This window comes from Diabrotica undecimpunctata, chromosome 7, assembly GCF_040954645.1.
Source record: "Diabrotica undecimpunctata isolate CICGRU chromosome 7, icDiaUnde3, whole genome shotgun sequence".
NCBI classification, from domain to species: Eukaryota; Metazoa; Arthropoda; class Insecta; order Coleoptera; family Chrysomelidae; genus Diabrotica; species Diabrotica undecimpunctata.
Genome location: NC_092809.1, coordinates 86302116 through 86326863, shown reverse-complemented (window position 1 = coordinate 86326863; position 24748 = coordinate 86302116). Strand labels below are relative to the sequence as shown.

General features: G+C 35.7%; 1 protein-coding gene across 4 annotated transcripts in view; it reads left to right on the top strand.

Annotated features, from left to right (window-relative positions):
* The window catches only part of LOC140445547 (STE20-related kinase adapter protein alpha-like), a 322390-nt gene that overhangs the window by 44976 nt on the left and 252666 nt on the right, over nt 1–24748 (top strand). For all 4 annotated transcript variants that reach the window (XM_072537651.1, XM_072537649.1, XM_072537653.1 and 1 more), the window contains exons 2-3: nt 8956–9103; nt 9153–9237. In XM_072537651.1, the coding sequence (XP_072393752.1) occupies nt 8956–9103; nt 9153–9237 (233 nt within the window). The remainder of the gene's footprint in view (nt 1–8955; nt 9104–9152; nt 9238–24748) is intronic.

Sequence of the window (24748 nt, the reverse complement as noted above, 5' to 3'; positions counted from 1 at the left end):
CTCATTTAACGTTCTTGTTAGCTTTCTATATTGTTCACCATCTTAAACATTAATTTTTATTATATCACCCACCATTAACGATTTTTGTATTGAAACAAATTGGTTTTAATTGAAGATAGTGGCTAGACTCCCCCGATAGTGGCTGCAAGACCTTGGCGTGGGTTCGGGGGCTTAAGCTGACTGTTCAGATAGGGCTGTAGTCTGGTGCAGGAAATGGAACAAGTGTGCGTTTGTGTGTGAGTGAATGAAATATCCCTAATAAGGAGCTCTCCGTTGAATTAAGGTTCCCCTTATAAACGGGCTAGGCCTGGCGAATGGGAAGTATGAACGGATGCCTGAGAATATCTCCTAGATAGTCGAGAAACTAAGTACGGATGAACTGCTTCAGCGACTAAGAAGCAGCCTACCTAACTTAACAATACCAAGATTCATAGCTTTGAGGATTGTGCTCGTCCCCTGTAATGGAATCTTAAGACTGAATTAGTGTCCAGATTGTTGCGGGGAGAGACAGCCATCTGCGGAAACCTGCATGGTATAAACCGTGTCTATTACTTTACAATAAAAATCGGAGCCTTCCCGTAGCATGCGGGGCTCTGCTGCAGGTGACATTTAGTTCCCTAGCTTCACGTGGGAATGTGTATGGAACCCTATAATAAAGAGAAAAAAGGAACATCCGACTTCCAAATACCGGACACTGAAATGGAGGTTAAAGTGGGAATTCTACCCTCGGAATTCCCACATCATCTCCGTACAACGGAACATTTAGAGGCCATTAAAGAGATGATCCTAAATAAGATTCAAGAGCTCCAAAAAGAAAAGAGCGAAAAGCGCAAATCTTTGAGAGGTCAAAACAAAACTGGCTGGCCAGCTTTGGTGTGCGCCGACAAAGCCACGTTGCAGTGGCTAAAGACACATTGGGGAGATACAGCCATGGGAGGGTGACACACTGAGACTTGTATATATATATATGTGGCTAAACACCCCTTTAGGGGTTACGCCGCTTACGCTCTCTAGATCTATGTTTTGAGGTAGATCAGTCCTCATGTTCCTTATTTAATTTTCTCAGTTATTTTTCTCCATTGTGTCCTATCTCTGGTTTTTCCTTTCCACTGTCGTATGCCCGCCTTGTTGAGATCATTTACAACTTCTTGTAACCATGTAGATCTTGGTCTTCCACGTCTTCTTTTGCCAGCTGGTGTCCATTCCAATATTGAGAATATCGTCGTAGTTGATCCTGATCTCCATACGTGTCCTAGCCATTTTGCTCTTTGTTGTTTTATTTTACACACTATATCTTCCTTAATTTCTTCCAGTAGCTCAAGGTTCGTTCTTTGTCTAAATTCATTTTCATTTATTTTTATTGGTCCCAGTATTGCTCTTAGTATTTTTCTTTCTTGTATTCTAAGGTTTTCCTCTTGTTTTTTTGTCATGCTGAGGGTTTCGGCTGCATACATCATCGTCGGTCGAATTATTGTTTTGTATACCTTCATTTTCGATTTCTTACTCAATAGTTTATTTTTTAGTAATTTCTTATTTGCATGGAAGGTCTTATTTGCTGTAATAATCCTTTCTTTGATTTCTGTTTCTCTTTCTCCATTGTTTGTTATTAATATTCCCAAGTACTTAAATTTTTCGACTTCTTCAAAAATGTATTCGCCTAGTCTAACCTTTTTGTTTTCGAAGTTTTTATCAAATCTCATTATTTTTGTTTTTTCTTGGTTTATTTTTAATCCCATTACTTTTCCTTCTGTTACCATTTCATTTAACATTTTTTCCATTGTTTTTCTATTTTTTGTTATTAGCACAATATCGTCAGCGTATGCTATTATTTGTCCTTCTCTAGTTCTAAGGGTACCTTTGTTTATTTTCCTGACGATGTATTCCAAGGCAAGATTAAACAGGGTTGCTGATAACGAATCTCCTTGTCTAACCCCTTTATTTATGACAAATTCTTCTGTGTCTCCTACTTGAGTTTTTATACTCACTACAGTTCTACTCATTGTCATTTTTATTAATCGTCTTAATTTGTTTTGTATTCCCATTTCTTTCAGAGCTACCATTAATTTTGATCTTTTTATTGTATCAAATGCTTGCTGAAAATCTATAAAAAGCAGTTCAATTTCTATTTTATATCCATGAGCTTTTTCCATAATTTGTTTAACTGTATGTATGGCATCTGTTGTAGACTTTCCCTTAATAAATCCGCATTGATAGTGTCCTATGATATTCGTCATAGCGTTGGTCAGTCTTCGATGTATTAAGGTCGACATAATTTTATATGCTGTGTTTAATAGCGTCAGTCCTCTGTAGTTATTACACATTTGTTGGTCTCCTTTTTTATGAATCGTGATAATTTGTCCTTTGTTCCATTCTTCCGGCATTTTTTCTTCGTCCCATATGTCTTTTATTAAATTGTACAGTTTTTCTTTTAATTCTTCACCACCATATTTTATAAGTTCCATATTGATCCCGTCTGATCCTGAAGATTTACCATTACGGCTGCTATTTATAATTTCCTCAACTTCCTCTTTTGTTGGTCTTTCTAGCTGGTTTCCTAACATCATTGTCTCTTCTTCTACGTTTTCATTTAGGTCTTGATCTTCTTGCTCTGTTAATAATTCTTTAAAATAGTGAGTCCAAATTTCTTTATACTCTTCATCATTTTCTGATACTTTTCCATTTTTATCTTTTATGCCTTTTATCTTTCCTTTAAAAGTTTTGTTTTGCTCGCTAATTTTCTTATAAAATGCTTTTGTGTTTCTGTTCTTACTTTCTTTTTCTATTTCTTTTATCTTATCATCTGAGACTTGTATAGGAAGCAGAAATGACTCACACTGAAGTCTTTACGGCGTACCTTCCCGGAAGTAAGGATTATTCCACGAAGAAAATTCTAGGCCTAGTAGAGGCTCAAAATTCTAGCCTCCATACTCCGCTTGGAGAATACTGAAGAGGTCTACGAGTGGAAATTCTAATCCTTTAGGTGGACAGCCACTCCGCCGAAAGGCTAGAGGCGATGCTGAATCTGCCTCCAGGGAAGCAGTAACTACCGCCTTAAAACTACGACAGATACAACAGACACAAATAGTGATATCTGGAGATCTTGTCGGCCACCTAAAAATTTTGGAAGAAATGCCATTGGATCTCAAGGACATGCCGACAGATGCCATTCCAATCAAATGCCGTTTCGACTTCGAAACACCCTTTGAAGTGGTCATAAAAAAAACCAAATGGGTTAATAAGTTACCTGAAACTGGAAGAAGGTTCACTCGTGTGGTATACGGATGGATCTAAGATAGATGAAAGGGGCGGTGTGGAAGTTACGGGGCCCAATTTCATGCTATCCGAATCTCTTGGAAATGCCTCAACTATCTTTCAGGCAGAAATACATGCTATAGACATTAGTGCCCCAGAATGTCTCAAACTAGACACTCGTGCAAAATTATTTATTTTATCATACAGCCAAGCCACCTTAAAGACTCTTAAGTCATTTACTTGAGAGTCAAAGTTGGTTTGGGACTGCAAACAATCCTCAAGATGCTGGCGGAATGCAACAAAGTAACTTTGATATGGGTGCCGAGTCACAAGGGAATTGCAGGAAATAAGGAAGCTGACAGCCTTGCAAAAGAAGGGGCTAATACTCCATTCCAGGATTCGAAACCATTTTGTGGACTGTCGAAAAGCCACATCAGATAGGAACTCCGGACCTGAGAACTCAATCACCTAAGTTTACATTAGTCTAACACACCAGGACAAAGACAAGCAAAAAGGCTCATAAAAGTGTCGCAACAAACCGCCTTCTCGAAATGAGTAAAAAAGGTATCAAAATTTCCCCAGGCCTTCCCACTGGTCCCTACCCTCTGAAATATCATCTCAAAAAAATCTCAAATCAGGTAGTGAGAATTGTCGTTTCTGTGACAACGAAAAAGAAACGGCAGAACATATATCGGTACCTCGGAGGTAAAGGACACTATGTCCATTTTCTTACTTTTTCGGGAGAGCAGTTTTAAAATTTTTTAAATTTGTAATCAGTAAATACTCGAATGTTTCTTATATTTAACCAAGAATAATATATTATTATTGTGGTGTGTATAATCGTTTTTCATTCCATGAAGTATTATATACCTGAGGTTTACCGTTCATTATTTAAAATTTTTTTAAAAATGTGTAGTTGGACATAGTGTTGTTTACCTCTAACAACTTTTTTAAATAATGTTGCATTGCATGTTAAGGTCTTTACGAAATAAACAATATAAACACATTAAACAGCCTATACTATTATTTTATTAGAAGTAAATATTATAATGTTATAATAATTAAGTAAAATTATAGACGATAAGTTTCAAAATTGTTAAAGATGCTCCATATCATCTTCATCTTCTTGTGGGTAAATGTTTGTGGCTACATCGCTATGTGTTAAATTTTTATAAAACGCATGAAAAACTGACGGAACAAAAGGCAGTAGTGCAATTAAGTCATTGTACTTTTGTGTAATGGGATTACTGAGACTTGATTTAATTGGGCTGGAAACGTTACTTGCTGTCTTCGATACCTCATGAAGTCCACTTCATACATATTTTGATTATTGAAATCGGTCTTATAAAAGAACTTTCTAATGTGTTCTTGTTGGACTTGTAGGAAAACACATGTTGACAGTAGAACAGGGTCTTTATTAACATTTTTTTTTCTACTTACAAAAGGAGGATTAGATGACAATTTCTTATCAAACAGCGTTTTGAAGTTTTTGAAATCTGCAAGTTCCATATTGTGCACTGTGTATTTACCTGATGTTTGAAATCTGCAAGTTCCATATTGTGCACTGTGTATTTACCTGATGTTTGCCTGATTAGTTGTTGCCAGTCCCATGGTGTTAAAATGGCCAAATTGGAGAGTTTCTTTCTTTTTCTTTCGATTAAAGCATGAACAGTGTGTGCTTCCATATGTGTGTGCCCTTTCAGTAAAAACTTTTGAGTGATCATCTTTATTTGCAGTATCCAAAAATAGCACATTATAATACTTATATTTTTATTTTGTCCATAGCAGTTACCGGTCCAAAGAGTGATGTCCTCTACTTGACTACCTGGAATTGTATTGTCAGCCCATTTCAAAATTGACGAGGCAATTTCGTTTGCACCTCGGGCCCCTTTCGATTCGTCCCTCATTATACATTGTACAGAAGAATCACTGGCATCATGTAATGTAAAATTTAATGTTCAAAGCTTCCTTTTGCAGAAACTAATACAATTGTTTGTTAGTGGTGAAGGCAAACATTTTTGCAAATCACCAGATAGTACTTTGTATTTTGGTGACTCTTTAGCTATTATAAAGTCCAATTGTTTTAAGTTATACCGAGTTTTAGATTCAATTAGGTGAGCATCATGATCAGCCTGTACACTGGTTAGTTCATCTGCAGTAAGATTATTTTTTAATTGAGCGGTGAATATACTGCATGTATCGCAAATGTCTCTTTCGGGCGGTTTAAACGACAACTTGAAGTCTTTATTAAAAATATCTGGGTACAACCACTTTTTTGCTCTAAGCTTTGGATCTACATATCTTTCATTGCATTCATCAATGTACAGTTGATACATCTTTTCTGTGCCCAGATAATCTCTCTTACTCCTTTCTCTGGAATAATGACTCTCGTATTTTGGGATTGATTTAATATGTTGATGTATACTATTTATGGTTTCGGTAGGAGTTTTATTGGTTGGCGTGTGTCTACCTCTTTGATCAGCTTTTATTAAACCTCCTAGCTCAATTTTTTTCAACATATTTACTACTACTAAATTAGATATACAAAGTGTGTTTAAAAACATAACCTTGCACACCTTCAATAGCTAATTGTTCACTGTAAAATGGTAGTGTAATGTATTATTTTTAGATTTGGTAGAATTTAGATCTTTTTTCTTGATCGAAGAGTAGGTTGGATGTCGATACATGAGAAGATAAATTGCTTTTTAAGATCTGAAACGTTTGTCTCAGTCCAGTATGAGTTGAAAATTTTTTGTCCTTCGTATTCTGGCAATCTTTCAGAGCATTTCATGCGACACATACAAGGAGGCTTTAACATTTTTGCAGGCATGTCTTTGCCTCTTTTACTGAGATACTCTTTCCCACCAGCTATTTTTCGTTTGCGAACATTAAAGGCCCAAATTTGTTCATTTACTACACGTTTTTTACCTTTTTGTTTGCACTTAGTTATATTTTGTACCTTTCTTTTAACACTTTTCTCTTCTAAAATAACTTCATTATGTTCATTGAAATTGCCTGCATAAGGATAAATCGTCCTGAAGAAGATTTTTTTTATTGTCTCACTAATCGTAGGAGTAATAATAGCTTTCTCTTTTACCTTTGTTTTCGCTGGTTTACTTATACGTCTCATATCATTGTCGTCCGATTCTGAGCTTTCACCACTTAGAGGCTCATAGATTTTATCAATATCCGAATTTTCATCTCCAAACAAATTATCATTTTCGTCCATTTCTTTCTTATAACGAATATATTATATCAAACCAGCTAAAAGAAGGACTTGAATCGTGTTTTATTATAATTTATGAAAATATTTTAATTCAAAAATTATGTTAAAAAATAAAAAATTTAGACATGACTTTAAATTATTATGTTTAATTTCAAATCGAGAGCTGCCATTCGTTTCTCGTAAAGTGTAGCACAAAAGTGTATTGAGTTGTGGCATACAACTTTTACAGTGAACAAGTGTGGAATTTAAATATATGTATTATAATTCGAAACTGCTGAAATAATAGTATTTTGTCATATCTCCATTATTAAAAAATTCCAAAACATTTTGGACATTAACTCAACCGTCTCTCTGGTTATTAAATTTATTAGATACCGTTTTTTGTTGTTAATAATAAAAATAATATTTATCTAAAGTTTATTCGTTTACCAAATTCCCATCAGTAAACATGAGCACGTGTTGATATTCACCGTCTCATTTGTCAAGAGGCTATAAAATAAGATTCTCATGTTACAGATCCCAACTTGTGATCATTTTAAATTCTAATTGTATCGTGTTGATTTTTAAATTAATATATTGTGTTATCTTTATGTTATAGTTATTGTTAAGTTATTTACTGGTCGTGTTATTTTTTAGAGTTTAGTTTATAATGATTTGTTGTGATATAATGATTAAATTTCAAGAAATTCTTACACTAACAGTTTCAAAAGTAAATATTTTTAAAAATCATATGATACATAGGTCGTACATCAGTACGACCCTGTTTGGCTTACACGTGGTTCTATTGACGATTGGGAATTTGTAGAATGAATAGGGTTTAAACACATTTTTGAACGTTATTTTTTTTTTATTTAGATTTAGTGCAATTCCGTTATCTGTGATGGCAGCAATGAATTGTTTCACGAACCATTGTCTCCAGTCTGAACCAGAGATATGCAAGAGAGGCTCTCTTATATATCTCTGGTCTGAACACTGGTTTACATTGAGAAAAAAAAGTGTACCATTTTTATATGACGGGAAGTGTACAAGGGCACATAACACTATGTCCGGATGGTAAATGACGGTGCACACATATAGTAGAGGTAAACAACACCAAGTCCACATGGTGTTGTTTACCTCTGACTGGAAGTGGACTTGGTGTTTATTAAAAAGTCGGTAACTTGCCGTAAAATTGTCTCTGGACATAGTATGGTTTACCTATGTGTAGAGCCAGAAAAGTTATATTCAAAAGTGCAATAATCTAAATTTCGATAAAAATGGACATAGTGTCCTTTACCTCCGGGGTACACATATGTACTATCCAACTGCGTAGCACTGTTCTGCAAACGACTAAAATTCCTAGGGGAGGTCAGTCTAGCGCCCTCTGGCATAGGAAACAAGTCACCTAGGAAGCTAGTCAACTTCATCAGAAGTATTGGCATCCTATATTTCAACTAAATTAAGGTATGCACAAAATATTTCTAGTATAGGTTGAAGTGCGGTTAGGCTGTTTTAACGATCTCATATAATCTAATCTAATTGAAGATATTTATATATATGGTATAATATTGTTTAATGTCTTCTACTATCACTGGGAGCGGCGTCTTGATTTTCTTGTCATGTCATTTCTCTGGAGAGAGGTTTTGGCGGTGTGAGGTAAGTAATCCATTCTGTCTCCTTGGTTCCTCGTGGTCTGTGCAGTAGTCTGCTTCTTTTGCTCTTTCTTCTGCCTGGTTGACTTTTGTTGCAAACTCTGTAAGTTGTGTCTGCAACTGTGCTGTCTGCAACTGCAACTTCGAGAACAGAAACAGCTTCACTTAGTTTAATCTTGCGATTCTCGTCAGCTTTACAAGCATCAAATAAGGCCTGTTTATTTTGACGATTATCTTGAAATAACGCTTTATTTGTTTACGCTAAATACGTTTTAAATTATTTGGTTAGTTGGTACATCATGCATCTATTTTTATTAGTAAATAAAATCAGCTTACTAGTTAATTATTTTCGCGATAACTTAATGACAGTAAAAACCAGTCATCGGATACCACTCACGATAAATGATATCCGTAATTACTTAAAGATAAGAAAGTTCTCGCACCAACAACCTTACCATTCAGTAGTCAAATGAATTTTATACGATTTGCCTAAGATTTAACTACTTAATATGCTCACTTATAAAAGAGCAACAAAATATTCAGATACTGAAAGCTATATTGAAAACGTAGTTTTGACTATACCTATACCTATTATTTACATTATTGGACTTTTTTGCAGTTCAAAAGTATCATTAAAAAATACAAAAAATCTAAATTATTCTCACTACAATCGAGGCATTACAATTATATATACCTATCGTTTTTCATAAAATAAGTGGCAATATTCCAGACAAGTTTAATTACCTGTTTATCTGTTATCATTTCACCATAGCAACTTTCAATTTAAAAATCCATCACAATAAAAATCGTTTATTGGTTGTACTAAATTTTGTATTACCTTTTTAGAGAGAAATTATATTAACGAGACAACTTAACCACCCAAATATTCTTCCATATATTACAACGTTTGTGTCAGGTCCTGAAGTTTGTGTTGTCAGTCCACTTATGGCTTATGGATCTTGTAGAGATTTGTTAACTAGACATTTTAATGAAGGTAATATAGTTAGATATGAATATATTTTTTTCAATGATCTGTATTTTAGGACTACTAGAAACTGCTATAATATTAATCATAAAAGATGTATTATCTGCATTAGTGTACATTCATAAAAAAGGTTATATTCACAGGTAATGTCTAATTATATTATTTTTCAAAAACTTACGAATATTGTCGATAACAATACTTTTTCCAGTTTTTAAAAACTTGTTATAGGAAAATATTTTTATGTAATAATTGCAAAGTAAATAATTGTAAGTGGTAATTAAGTGGTATTTAGCATCATTGAGGTAATCTAGAATCCATTCAAAATCTAAATTCATGCAAAATGATTTTTAAAGCCTTATCATAACTTTAATATTTCTTATACCTTTATCAAATTACATCATAAAGCCAATCTAGCATCTTGGGAAATGCCTTACCTATTTCTTAATAATTCCTCCCTTAATACTAAAGGGAATGTTAACAGTTTGAGTGACATTTAGTATTTCCTCCTTAAGTCTGCTAAATACACTCAATTACTGACAAATACTTCTTAATAATTTCTAATAATAACTTTTAATAACAGGATTTAATTTTTTAATTTAATTTTTTTGTAAAATTTTCATAGATGTAATTTTTACTGTTAAATATTGAAATCACTATAACTGATATTTATCGATTTGATACCTCTTCATTATATTTTAATATAGATGTCTACGTATATGACTACGAACTCATAACCTAACATATAATTCTCCTTTTTGCTTACGTATGTGCGAAAATCGAAAATATGTTAAATGTATAAAAGACAGCGTAGTACTTCACTTTCCTCCATGTAGAAAGTCACATTGATTTTGAAATTTTAAACTAATAATTACAATACATTTAACAATTTTATTATGGTTATTTAACGTATTGTTGCTGGTGTTCTTGATTGAATGATCAGTCCCTAAGTTGTTGGGTTCCGTGGTCGAGATTGTAGATTTTTTTCTTTTAAAATTTCTTTTAGCATTTGTTTTATCATGCTCTACAATTTAAGAGTAGTGTTGGGAAAAATTTACACCATTACGAGATATTAGTAATATCTAATTTCTTTCTTTTCAGCTCTGAAAATGTGATAATTTATCACGAACACCTTTCGAACTTCAACTGATACGTTGAGCTTTTTTACAGATATCCCAAATATTTATCAAACTTATCTAATTTCCGAGTTAACACGTTATATTTAGCACATACGTGCGTATATTTTGTTAAGTACTTCTCCCAGAACCTGAACTACTTTTTTATCAGAACTACAATTATTTACCTATGGGAAGATTGAAAAATCATTATCGAAACTTTTCCTAGAGTGAAGCCTGTCAATAATGACATGTCGCACATAGGCGGCAGCAGCATTACAGTACAAAGTTTTACATTCAATGCGGATGTCGCCGATGTACGACATGTTATTTTATGTAATAAAGTGTACTTTTTCCAACAAAAGTCAATATCAAAATGATAAAGTAGTTTATTAGTCCTTTAAATAGTAATGATAACACAAAAATGAAACAAAAAAATACTCGAAAATATTAAGAAGCAAAAGCATAACGTTTATGGACACTCCATTTACAAACTTTTGTACAAGTGTATTGCTAACTTTTTGTACTATCTAATGGTTTTATGTTTGGTTAGATAGTATGCCATCATTTGGTCTCGGCGGTCAATATCACTCATATTCTTATTATTTTAAGAATTGGTAGAGGCCTTGACTTTATATTCCCTCTTTCATCCGTTACGTTTACTAAAACATTTTCAAATTCTCGTGGAAATATAGACATCTTTCTTATCTTTCCATTTTCCAATTAGTACTCCATCAGAGTATCTACAAACATCTCATCCAATTGTCCGGTGTAAACGAGAAATTTTAATGCCAAATCATTTGGTTTAGTAAGCATATATAGTTTGATCCCGTACTTGTTTCTCTTATTTTTAATCTACTCGCGCAAAACCAAACAACCTCGCCATAAGATCATGAATTCTTCCAGTGATTGTTGTTTACCTGGGTAATAGACTTCACACATCTGTTTATATTGATCTGATCTATTTTTGTATACACGGTCTACTAGTATTGAATTATTCGAAGACGGATTTTTTACAAAGTGTAGACAACGTAAAATTAGTCAAATTCGATCAAGATTTATCTGCTCCAACAAACATGAACAATTAAAGAGTTTATCCTTTTTCCAATAAACCTGGGATATTTTTTTATCAGAACCTTTGTCCTGAGATCTCCTGTATGCAAAAGCAGACCTATAAACTTTAGCAACTCTAGCACAATAACGTCCTTCCATTCTGAAACACGCGAACAAATTGCATGTGCTTTATTGCAAACCACAGTATCTGTTAGTATCATCATCATCTTTGGCTCGACAATCCTCTGTGGATCTTGGCCTGCTCTAAGATTCGTCGCCATTCTGTTCGGTTTCTGGCAACATGTTACCATCTTCTGATTTTTAATATCCGTAAGTCGGTTTCAACTCCATCTAACCACCTAATTCGCGGTCGGCCTTTGCTTCTTCTTCCTACAGGTGTTCCTGTGGTTAGCTTTTTAGCAATCGTATTTTCTGGCATTCGTATTATGTGTCCAGCCCATCTAAGTCGCTGTGTTTTAATGAACGTTATGACATCTGGCTCATCAAAGAGCTGATACAATTCAAAATTATATCTTCTGCGCCACTGCCCTTGGTCGTTTATAGCTCCAAATATTTTGCGGAGTATTTTACGCTCAAATATTCCCAAAAGTCTTTCATCTTTCTACGTTAGAGTCCATGTTTCTGCTCCATATGTGAGGACCGTCCTCAGCAATGTTTTGTATATAATAATTTTAGTTCTTCTATGAATGTTTCTTGAGTGGAAATGCTTTTGGAGTCCATAGTATGCCCTATTTGTAAGATTTATTCGTCTTTTGATTTCTTCGCTTGTTTTATTGGTAGCAGTCAATAGCGACCCAAGGTATGTGAAGTTGTCAACACGTCCAAAGACTGTTTCTCGTTCCTCATTTGCTATCGGATCCTTTGTAACCAACATGTACTTGGTTTTATCTTCGTTGATGACTAGACCGACCTGTTTCGCCGCTGTTTCCAATTCTAGGAGATATTGCTCAACATCTCGCTTGCTACGCCCTATTATGTCAATGTCATCAGCATATGCTAAGACTTGTATCGATCTATTGTAAATAGTACCGCCGTCCCTAATTCGTGTATCTCGGACTGCCTTTTCTAAGGCAATATTAAATAGGAGGCAAGCCAGAGCATCCCCTTGTCTGAGTCCATCCTTTATCTCAAAGGATCTAGAATTCTCTCCCTGTATTCTAACAGTGGCTTCTAAGTTAGACATTGTCATTCTCGTTAGTAGGATAAGTTTCTCTGCAAAAGCTTATGCAGTGTCTGTAGTAGGGCATCGCCACCATTCTTGTAGAGCTCACTGCAAATTTGATCAATTCCTGGTGATTTATTATTTTTAAGCTTTTTAATGGAGTGGGCAACATTTTCGATTGTAGGTGGTCTTTCGTTTGGGTTGAAAGGATTCCAATCATTTCGATTTGCTCGGGTGTTATCTGCTTCTTGGCCATTAAATTTTGCATCGAAAAATTCAACCCATCTGTTTAGGATTGAGTCCGTATCATTTAGGATGTTTCCTTCTACATCCTTACAGCTCCTTATTCTTGGCTTAAACTCTTTGCGCATTTTGTTTAGATTTCTGTAGAACTTTCGAGTTTCATTTTGATTTCTTAGCCATTCTGTGCTTTCCAACTGCTTTTGCTCAAATTGTCTTTTTTTTCTCTTCTATGTAATCGTTTTTCTTCTCTTCTTAGGGTCCGGTATTCTTCCTTTGCTCTTCTTGTGCATCCAGCTTGATTTGTCTTTAGGTATGCCCTGTTTTTGTTATCTGTTGCTTCTTGGCACTCCTTTTTAAACCATTCGTTTTCTTTAACTGGTTTGGTTTTCCCCAATATTTTTGTTGCTTTCTCAGTTATTATGTTTTTACATTTTGTCCACAGTTCCTCTACATTTTCCCCCACCTCCAGGCTCTCCATTTCCTCGTTAATTTGTCTCCTATACTCTCTCGCAACGGTTTCAATGCGCAGATTATCAACATTAATTCTGTCTTGTTTCGTGTGTTTATCTTTCTTCAGGTTTGATATTCTTCCTCTGATTTTTGCCATTACAAGAAAGTGGTCACTGTCAATGTTTGGGCCTCGGTAGCTTCTGACGTCTATGAGATCGGAAGAGTGCCTTGCATCTATCAGGATGTGATCTATCTGGTTAATGGTTTCGTTATCAGGGGATTTCCATGTTCCTTTGTGTATCATTTTATGGGGAAATCTTGTTCCTCCTACTATCATGTTTTTAGTACTTGCAAAGTTTATTAGTCTCAACTCGTTATCATTTGACTCTTCATGTAAGCTCTCACGTCCTATAGTTGGCTGGAAAAATTGCTCTTTGCCAATTTTTGCATTAAGGTCCCCAGCAATGATTTTCACGTCATGACGTGGACATCGATCGTATTCTTTGTCTAAGGTGTCATAGAATTCATCTTTTTCATTATCCTCCTTTTCTTCCGTAGGTGTGTGTACACTAAGTAAGCTATAATTAAAGAATTTTCCTTTAAGGCATAGATAACATATTCTGTTGTTTATGACAAAAACATGAACAATTAAAGAGTTTATCCTTTTTCCAATAAACCTAGGATATTTTTTTATCAGAACCTTTGTCCTGAGATCTCCTGTATGCAAAAGAGACCTATAAACTTTAGCAACTCTAGTACAGTAACGTCCTTCCATTCTGAAACACGCGAACAAATTGCATGTGCTTTATTGCAAACCACAGTATCTGTTAGTATAATCTACAATATTGTTCAAAATATTTTCATCCAGTATTAAGAAAAAATAGTCTATCGGTTCGTTCCCTGGTACATCAACTAACAGCTCATTTTGTTTGAAAGGACGAATATTTTTTTAACCCGAGCAAGTATGTTGCAAATTTGGCTCAATTGTCAGGTTTTTATCATTTCTAAAATACTTATTTTAGGGCGTTTGATGCCAGAAGGACTTGCTTCACTATCCATATTTTCTTCTATATACAACAGGACTTAGCTCAGGTCCAAAAAAAACATTCATACTTTTATATACTTTTTTTTATTCTTTCGTAACACGCTGACAAAAATACGTATATTACACTTCGATGGTGAATTCACACTAATTGTTGGAATGTAAGTAAACACATGTCGTTCATTGGCGACAATCGCACTGGAGAAATAAACCGAATGTCGCCAATGAGCGAAATACGCAGCGAACGTGTTAAGCCACGTCAAATTTGAGAATACCGAGAACTTTTGACTTCATTTGTTCCTCTTTACAGCCTCCATAAGAGCTCGCGTCTCATCTTCCTTCTTCCTCTTCAGTCTTTTGAGCCCCAGGATCACTTCACTAGTTTATATCACTGCTTCTCTGCCGCGCTGGAATAGTAGCTTTTTAAAATATGAGTACTTTTTTTAACTTCAACCGAAGTAATGCACAAATTGTATATAATAAAAAACAATCTACTAAGTTATGCAGAATTCACAGCTTCAAACCCAAACTCACTACAAATAAGATCAGATATCATTAATCTTATATAAGTAAATTTACTTAGTATTATCACTGGCAAAGGTCCATGTAACCATTGTTACCATGGGTAACAGTTAAAAATCTTGCAAATAAATATTTGACTACTTTTCAGGAGAGCTTATATAAGGTTTTTAAAAAAATGATTTGCATTTTGTAATGACCTGTAGTTTATTCTCAACTTTTTTGTTCCGAATTATTAATATTAGGAATGTATTCTTTACGGTAATACAATCATACGCAACAATGGATAAATTGTGTTTTCAAAATATCAACAATTAGATAAAGTAGCGGAGATACATTTTTGTATCTCCATCTACATGTATGTACCATTTTATTTAAGAAAAGCTTACTCTTAATCATATTACAAAGTCATTTGTATTTGAGTAATATCGATAAATTTCGAGAAATGAACATACTGAGTGGCAGGTATAATAATTAAAAGTACAATAAATTAAATATAATTAATCTCTACCTGGTCCGAAAACTTAACCACGCCATTTAAATACAAATGACTTTGTAGTAGGATTAAGACTAAGCTTTTCTAAAATAAAATGGTACCTACTTGTAAATCTTTGTTGCTGTAGTATTATAATCTAATTTCACAACTGAGGGTTACCCAATTTACTAATAATAATAATAATAAAAGTAGTCTGGAGCCGGCGCTGGACGTGACAGCATGCGGGACGTCGGTGGCAGGATGCTGAGGAGGCGGGCCCCTGTCATACACTTAGCTACAGCCCAACAACCACAAGCGAGCCAAACAATATCAAGAGCTAGACTCGCTGAAGGTGCTGCGCTGGAACATCAGCCGGCGTTCACCCAAGCGGGACGAACGAGGCAGCGCATGAAATGGACTGCGTCCATAAATGAAAATATTTTGCGCTTCTATTACCAGGTGACAAACTTCTGTCAAGAAACGATCGGGTATCGACAAAATCTTTATGCCGAATTTTGCAGGGAGTACCCAGAAATTCAAGTAACTGAACAACGAGTTGCTGATCAATACCGTGTAATTATAAGAAACAATCTTATCCCAGAGACTAGACGCAATACCATTAGAAGCGAAGTCGAACGGGAGATTAATCACCAAGAGGTAAATGTGAATCAAGTGAGTTTGCCATACAAGAAACTCAACCTGATAATACACTACAGGACAACAACGAGTTACGCGATACTCTGGTAAGCGAAATGGCACGTGCTGTACAAGAGTTTAATGGAACAAATCCACTTAGCAGACCACTGCTACCAAAAATAAACTCTTCTAAAAAACTAGGTGCTCTGTTACAAATTATGAATACCGAAGTCCTACCCAATTACGTCGTAGAAGCCCATACACTGGAATATTTGCACATGCTTATTTACTGTGCAGCAACAGCTAGTGTAATGGGAATTAAGATCAGAACACGACGGGGTACCAATGCCGGAAGGATAGATAACAGAGTTGCACCCTGGGAGAAACGGCTTTTAAACAAGATTGAATTATTGCGTAGGGACATTGGTCAAATGACAGAATATATACGAGGAACAACAAGTAGAAAAGTCGTTAAAAAAGTTGATCAAATAATGCTAAGCACTGCAAGACACTCGCAATATGATCCAGAAAACAACACAGCCCAACAGTGCCTGGATACATTCAAACAAAAACTCTCCGTTTATTCAGGACGACTAAGGAGGTACAAAGTTAGTAACAGCTGAAATGTGACAACGCGCTTTTTGAGCATGTCGAGAAGCATTTTTTCCGAGAAGTCGTTCTATCGGAAACTCAATTCCACTGTCGAAAGTGCCAATACAGCATACCCAAGCCAAGAAGAAATTCAGGAGTTTTGGGGAAATCAACTTTCCACACCAGCTGCTCTTAATACCAATGCTGGATGGATAGAAGATACGGCGCACAGCTGTCAACACTACCGTACAACTGTCTATGAACCCTTCACCACAGAAGAAGTCTCAAATATCATCAAAGAGCTTCCTAACTGGAAATCTCCTGGACCAGATGGAGTTCAAAACTTCTGGCTTAAGAAGTTCTGGAGTGCTCATGAGTGCTTGTCAACACTAATTAATCGTATTATTTCTAATCCGCAGGAAATACCATCATTCCTAACTCAGGGAACAACTTATTTAATACCGAAGGATCAAAATAATACCCAAGATCCAGCCAAGTACCGGCCAATTACGTGTCTTCCAACTCTGTACAAATTGGTCACTTACTGTGTAGCCCAGCGTATCTACCAACACTGCGCACTAAACAATATCATAGAACCTCAACAGAAAGGATGCGCTAAGGGTTCCATGGGTTGCAAAGCACAACTTATTATCGACTCAGTCATTTCTAACCAGACATACACCAAAAAAAGGAACTTCACTGCCTTTATTGACTATAAGAAAGCCTTTGACTCAGTGCCGCATGAATGGCTGGTAGATATATTAAGAATATATAAAGTCGATGATAATATAGTGGCCTTTTTAAGACATATAATGACAGATTGGAAGACTAAAATTCACCTCAAAATACCTGGTGAAAGCAATATCGAAACGGAAAATATCGCAGTTAACCGCGGCCTATTTCAAGGAGACTTGCTGAGTCCATTGTGGTTCTGTCTAGCGATGAACCCATTATCCCAGCTATTGAACTCCACTGACTCAGGTTTTAGCATTAAAAACAACAATACTGCAGTGGCGAAGCTTAATCATCTGTTGTATATGGATGATTTGAAACTAATGGCTTCCACCTGAAATCACTTAGATCAAATGCTAAAAACTATAGAAACGTTTTCAAATGATATCAGTGTGCACTTTGGGTTAGACAAATGTCGTGTACTAAATATAGTCAAGGGAAAGGTTCAGCCCGGAGGATTCGATATGCAAAATGGCCAAAACATCGAGGCTATGGGCGAAAATGACATGTATAAATATCTAGAAGTAAAGCAAGCGCGGAAAATTGACCATAAACAAAAGAAAATCGAATTAACATCAGAGTTCATACGAAGAGTAAAACAGCTACACCGCTCACATCTTAATAGTAAAAATTTGTTTAAGGCATTAAACACCTACGCATTTTCCGCGCTTAGCTACTCATTTCGGATTATTAAGTGGACTAAAACGGATATAGAAACCCTTCAGCGAAAAGTACGAACACACCTCACAAAATCACAAAAACACCATCCTCGAAGTGCAGTAGAAAGAACGACATTACCGCGGTATTTAGGAGGACGAGGACTTATTGATATAAGTGAGCAATTAGAAAGACAGATTACTAATTTATGAACTTATTTTCAGGTGCAGGCGGAGACATCTACTCTTCATCGCGCGATTTGTGCAGTAGATGACATAACACCGATCAAACTGAGGGAACAAGAAATGCACATAAACCATCTTACTAAGAACGAAAAAATGCGCATCTGGATGGGTAAACCTCTGCACGGGCGACATCCGAATGAAGTCAGTCAAGACTATGTCGACAATATAGCGTCGAACTATTGGCTGACATCAGGAAAGATGTTCCCTGAAACAGAAGGTTCATTACTCGCTATTCAGGATCAAGTTATACCAACCAAAAATTACCTGAAATATATCATCAAAGACCCTCAGGTCCAAAACGACAAATGCCGATATGGATGTCAAGCCCAAGAAACTATCCAACATCTTACCGGGGGCTGCCAGGCATTTGCTGCAACTGAATATAGGGAACGGCATGACTCAGTAGGGAAGATCCTCCATCAAGAGATAGCTTTTAAACTAGGACTTCTACAAAAAAACCATCTCCCATATTATCAATACGTTCCTGAGAGTATCCTGAGAGAATGACAACTACAAGCTATACTGGGATCGCACTGTGTTCACAGACCAAACTGTAGCACATAATAGACCAGATCTCGTGCTAGTTAATAAACTAACAAGACAAACAACACTAATCGATGTGGCGATACCTAACAACAATAATCTGCGTGTTAAGTATAACGAAAAGATCGCCAAGTACAGAGATCTGGAAATACAAATCAGGAGACAATGGAGAATGGAAAGTACCCAGACAGTACCTATTATTCTATCTACTACTGGTGTTATTCCCAAAAACCTCCTAGCGAACATCAAATAGGTGGGTCTAAATGAACATCTTTATAAGGCCATGCAGAAAGCTGTACTCCTCGCGACGTCCAGATGTGTACGAAAATTTTTGGGAGATACTCCAGCAAACCAAGTCACCTAGGGCTCGATAACACGGAAAGAGTCCCACCAGAGCTCAATCTTTTTGATACCGTAGGTATCTGGGATGAGTGAATTTTCCCCTTAGAGGGAGTGTGAGCCGTATGGCTAAATCTGAAATAATCATAATTCATTTTATAACTTAATATTGTTCTGAAGCTAATTTCTTGTGACATTAAATACTCTTTAAACGTCTCGATGGGAATAACCATAATATATTTATTAAAAAAAAGAAACTTTATAAAATGTATAGACAACGATTTCTGAGTTAGGAGTCGAAATGACAATAAAGTTTGTTTTTTTAATAAATATTTTGTGGTTATTCCCATAAATAAATTTAATTATGTCAATCACTTTGCACATCTGATTGATTGACCTTCTTGTTGGTGAGCAACGACTTACAGAAGAGATGATACTGGGAAGGAATAATGCCTTTATTGCACAGCTCTTCTAAATCCTTATATGTTTCCTCTTTTATTGGCCCTTGTCCTTCATATGCCGTTGTTAAGTTTGGCATGGAAAATTTTCATTTTCCTTGTTTTATTTAAAAAATATGTTTATTATCGTCTTTTCTGTACTACAGCCATGTTAATTTTAGCCAATTTATACTTCTACCATCGATGTCCACTTTTTTTTTTATTAGAATTGTGGCAAAAGCTTTAAAGTCATAAATTTCTTCCTGCCCACTCTCGTGTACAGTGTATTTTGATTTCTTTGACGCCATTCTTACAGTGGAGTACCACACAGTGGGGTCAAATATGTCCACATTTTTTATGCTTTCTCAATATGACAATGGACCGAGTCACACTCCATCATCGAATGGCCAGGTTCAAAAAAGCAATGGTCAATTTTTGGAATCTCTAATGTCTGAACAGCGTAAAGCAACATAGCAGATACATTTACGTTGCGGTTTTGGCCACCACACGTGTCACTTATTCTTAATCGTCACCAAAAAAATATATCCTCACATTGTTCATATCCTGATACATTAGGTTCACTGGTAGAAACATAGGAGGCACTATCTGAATGTGTCACTTGTGATGAGAGCGGTAAATTATGACTGTGTTTGTACCGATTTGTTAAGAGCTAACAAAACTAACTTCTTGTCTCTTGAATCCATTATTGTGTAATAATAAAATTATAAAACAGTATTATAACGATTATTATAACAATCTCTACAACAATTAACTTAAAACTGATTCACGTATTTACGTCTTCACATTTGTAACAGAACTGGAAATGCAACGGACCACCCTGCTAAATATAATAAACAAATTATCAACTTATTCACGTGTTTCACAACTGTAACAGAACTGCAAATACAACGGACCACCCTACTAAACATAATAAACAAATTATCAAATCCACGGTTGCCACCTGCAATCACCATTCAGTGCAATAAAATGAATGCCACCAGAATGTAACTCAATATCAGCTTATTTATAGTACGAAAACATAGTATCACAGAAATGTAACAGCACTTACATTTCTGTGACACTAAAATATTGCTAAGAAATGTAGTTACGAAAACTCCTGGGGTTTTAGGTGGTCGGAGAGATACAGTTTTGTGTCACTCGATAGAACTCAATAAAGTAACTTCAATGGTGTAGATATCTCAAAACGGGAAAAAATGTAGTTACATTTTTGTGTCACTAAGCCGACGCAATACAAATATGTGTTAATAGTAATTCAGTAAATAGCCAACTAGACGCACGAAAATATTGGCGAGTTTATGCGACTCGGCTGTACGTTACGTTGTTACCACCGTTACAAAATTTTGAAAGCGCGAGGATATCGGGCGCTGTGAATATTATAAGACCTGTTATCATTTTTTGTTTTGGTTATTTACTCGTTAGTACCTATTACATTATGCTTGCAATTAAATAGGGATGAGTGTCGCTGCGTAATCCATCAACTATGTACTTGAAAGGTCATTCTCCCTTTCGCTATAAGTTTGAAGAAAAAAAAAGAGATATCGAAAATGGAATACCAACACTTTTTTAAACAATTTAAAAAATGAATTAAAAAAGCAGTTCGATATTTTAAATTTAGAACTGTTGACACAGTTAAAGAATGAATATCGTTCGCTGTGAATCGAAAACCAGTTCCTGGCCTATAACCAGATATCAGTAAGTGTAAACACATTACACAAGATATAGTAATTAAATTTTAATCACCATGCTAAAAATAATTACACATTCTGTATATCCATATAAATAACAAACAGAAAATGGTAAGTGGATTTAAATCCTCTAAAATGCACATGCCGTAAGGCAGTCAAATAAATTGGGTCAACCAGAACACCCAATACGTACAAACAAGACAAATTAATTCATTTATGACAACGCAAACAATACAACAAATACCACCACCAGTTATACAATACCCACAAGTATACATTGGCCAACAAATACAACCAGGGGGAAATCAACAATACTATTCACCAAATTAAAACATGAAAAAAGACAACTACTGCCTTAATCCTCCTACATCAACGTCAAATCGGATTAATTCTTTAAACGAAGGATCCAATGATGGCGATAAACAGACAAAAGTAAATGTTAAAATATCAAATCCTCCTCCAACGTTTATTGCAGGCGTCGAGCCTTTGGACTGGTTTCATTCCGCCCATGACTAGTGCTTTCTTTGACTGTGGGCCACTGTCATCAACAGAATAGAACATTAGAAACAATAGAACATTAAACTTAAAAATCGGCGTGTTTTAGATTTTTTTAAAAAGGCTTTTCATTTAGGCATATAGGAAGTATCGAATTTATTCCATAGTTTACAGACACACCGTATATTGTCTAAATCATATAAATGTCGAAAAAGTGGTTCATTGGGCTTAGCAGCTGAATATGACCCAATGAACCATCTTTTCGACATTTATATATTTATATATATATATATATATATATATATATATATATATATATATATATATATATATCATGAAAGATGACCTCTAAACATACCAGTATGCCGAGCGATCCAACTAGCAATTGGCGCCAATCAGCGTCCGGGGCTGATGGTGTGGAATGGGCTACCGGCCATGATGTTGTGAGAAACCAGGCACGCCATGGAAACTCTGAGTCTGGAATAAACATAGAAATATGGAGCACCCTTAAAATTGGTACGTGGAATGTTCGAGGATTGCTGGAACCCGGAAAATTGGATATAGTGGAAAACGAGATACACAATTATGCCATTGTAGGTCTATCTGAAACCCACTGGAAGGATAAAGGACATTATACGTCAAAAAATGGCAATGATATTTATTTCTCCGGCAATGATAACGAATCTCGGAATGGCGTGGCAGTGATAGTAAATAATGCCATTAAAACCTCCGTAAAAGAATACATAACCGTCAGCGATCGGATAATTGTTGTCAGAATGAATGCCAGTCCAGTTAATCTTAATGTAGTACAAACATATGCCCCAACAAGCGAAGCTCACGATGAAGAGATCGAAACATTTTATAGTACGTTGGAGCAGACGCTTAGGAAGCTTCCAAATAGAGAAATCACAGCAGTCGTAGGCGATTTCAACGCTAAAATTGATGTAACTACAGAAGATCATTACTTGCGAGAGACCGTTGGATTATATGGACTTGGCCAAAGAAATGACAGAGGAGAACGCTTGCTACACTTTTGTATAGACAACAACCTGTTTGTTACTAATACAGGCTTTCAACATCACCCAAGACGACTATACACTTGGATATCACCAGGAAATAGATACAGAAATCAGATAGATTTTATACTGGTAAAAACCCGTTGGAGGAGCGCTGTTAAGGATGTTAAGACCTATCCAGGAAAAGATTGTAATAGCGACCATCAATTTTTATCAGCTGAATTCCGCATGAAGTTAAGAAACAGTCCAAAAACAGGAAATACAACAACTAAATGGCATCTAAGATATAACGATCCATACAAAAAAGCCGCAATGCAAAAGCTATGTGACCTCAAACAATCATTAAATCCAGAAGAGTCCTCAAATAGCATATGGACAAAAACAAAATCCATATTGCATAATGCGGCGAAAAACATTAAGAGTGATAGAGAAGAAAGAAGGAAACAATGGATAACAGACTCCACGTGGACTAAAATATAGGAGAGGAAGTGCTTAAAAGCCACAGGACTGAACAGTGAAAGTGATAAAGAGGCCTATAAAGCGCTGAACGGTCAAATAAAACGGCTCTGCAAAAAGGACAAGAACACACACTTGAACAAAATCTGCATGGAAATAGAAGGACATAAAACCAAAACTGAGACCAGAGACATGTTTAAAAAAATAAAGCAGATAACACGTTCCTTTACACCAAACTACTTTGCTATCAAAGATGATAACGGAACTCTACTCACTTCTAAAAAAGATATTTTACACAGATGGAAAGAATACTGTGGACTACTGATGATGGAGGAAAGCACAGACAACATCACAACAAGAAGATGTCAGTTTTGTGACGGAACCTGACGTACTCAAAAGTGAAGTTGAAGCAGCAATTATGAGGCAAAAAAGTCAGAAAGCTGCCGGTCCAGATAACATACCTATTGAAATGATTTGGGCCCTAGATGACGTTGGAGTGGATATAATACATCAAATTCGTCAAAGAGTGTGGGAGACAGGTAAATGGCCTGAGGACTGGACACAATCACTATATATTCCCATACATAAAAAGGGAGCGAAAGATTTATGTAGCAACTATCGCACAATTGCTCTAATTGCGCATTGCAGTAAGATACTCTTACACATAATTCTCGAGAGGATAAAGCCCTTTTTACTACCTAACATTGCGGAGGAACAAGCAGGTTTCGTCCCCGGACGTGGTACTAGAGAACAAATTTTAAACGTACGGCAGATTGTAGAAAAATCCAGAGAATTCAACATCACAACATATTTGTGCTTCATAGATTATAGTAGTAGATTATAGTAGTAGTAGATTATAGAGAAGAAAATGGCAAAAGGTAGACCGGTCCATCTGGCCTTTGTTGATCTAAAGAAAGCATATGACTCAATACCTAGAGTCAAATTATGGAAAGCAATGAATGACCTCGGAATCCGACAAACACAATAATAAAAGCAGTTAAAGCACTATACAAAGAAAACAAAGTAGCTATTAAATGTGGAAATAAAGCCTACAATCCATTTAAGACGACAAAAGGACTTCTACAAGGCTGTGCTACGTCCCCTACTCTGTTTAAAATATTCTTGGAAAAGACACTCAAACCATGGAGGAGAAAGTGCGAAGGAATGGGCATACCAGTAAGAGACGAATACCTATACACCTTAAGTTTTGCCGACGATCAAGTAGTCATCGCACAAGATGAAGAAGATCTCAGTTTTATGCTCAGAAAACTAGAAGATGAATATAAAAACAACGGAATGGAAATAAACTTAGAGAAAACCGAATACCTAACAACAGAAAACAAGGATATGAGAAACCTAGAGATAGACGAGGGAAGACAAATAAATGGAACAGATAAATTCAAGTATTTAGGAACCATAACATCGAACCAGGGAACAACAGAAGAAGATATAAACAACAGACTGAGACAAACAAGAAACTGTATAAGACAACTAAACTCAGTGTTGTGGGATAAGAACATTACGATAAAGACAAAAAAGAGAATATATAATACCCTGACAAGAAGTATCCTGACATATGGGTCCGAAAACTGGACAATAAACAAGAGAAATAGAGGTAGAATAAGAGCAGTAGAAATGGAGTTCCTGAGGAGAAGCTGTAGACTTACAAAAAGAGACAGAATTGAAAACGCAGAGATTAAGCGGAGAATGGGAGTGCAATCAGA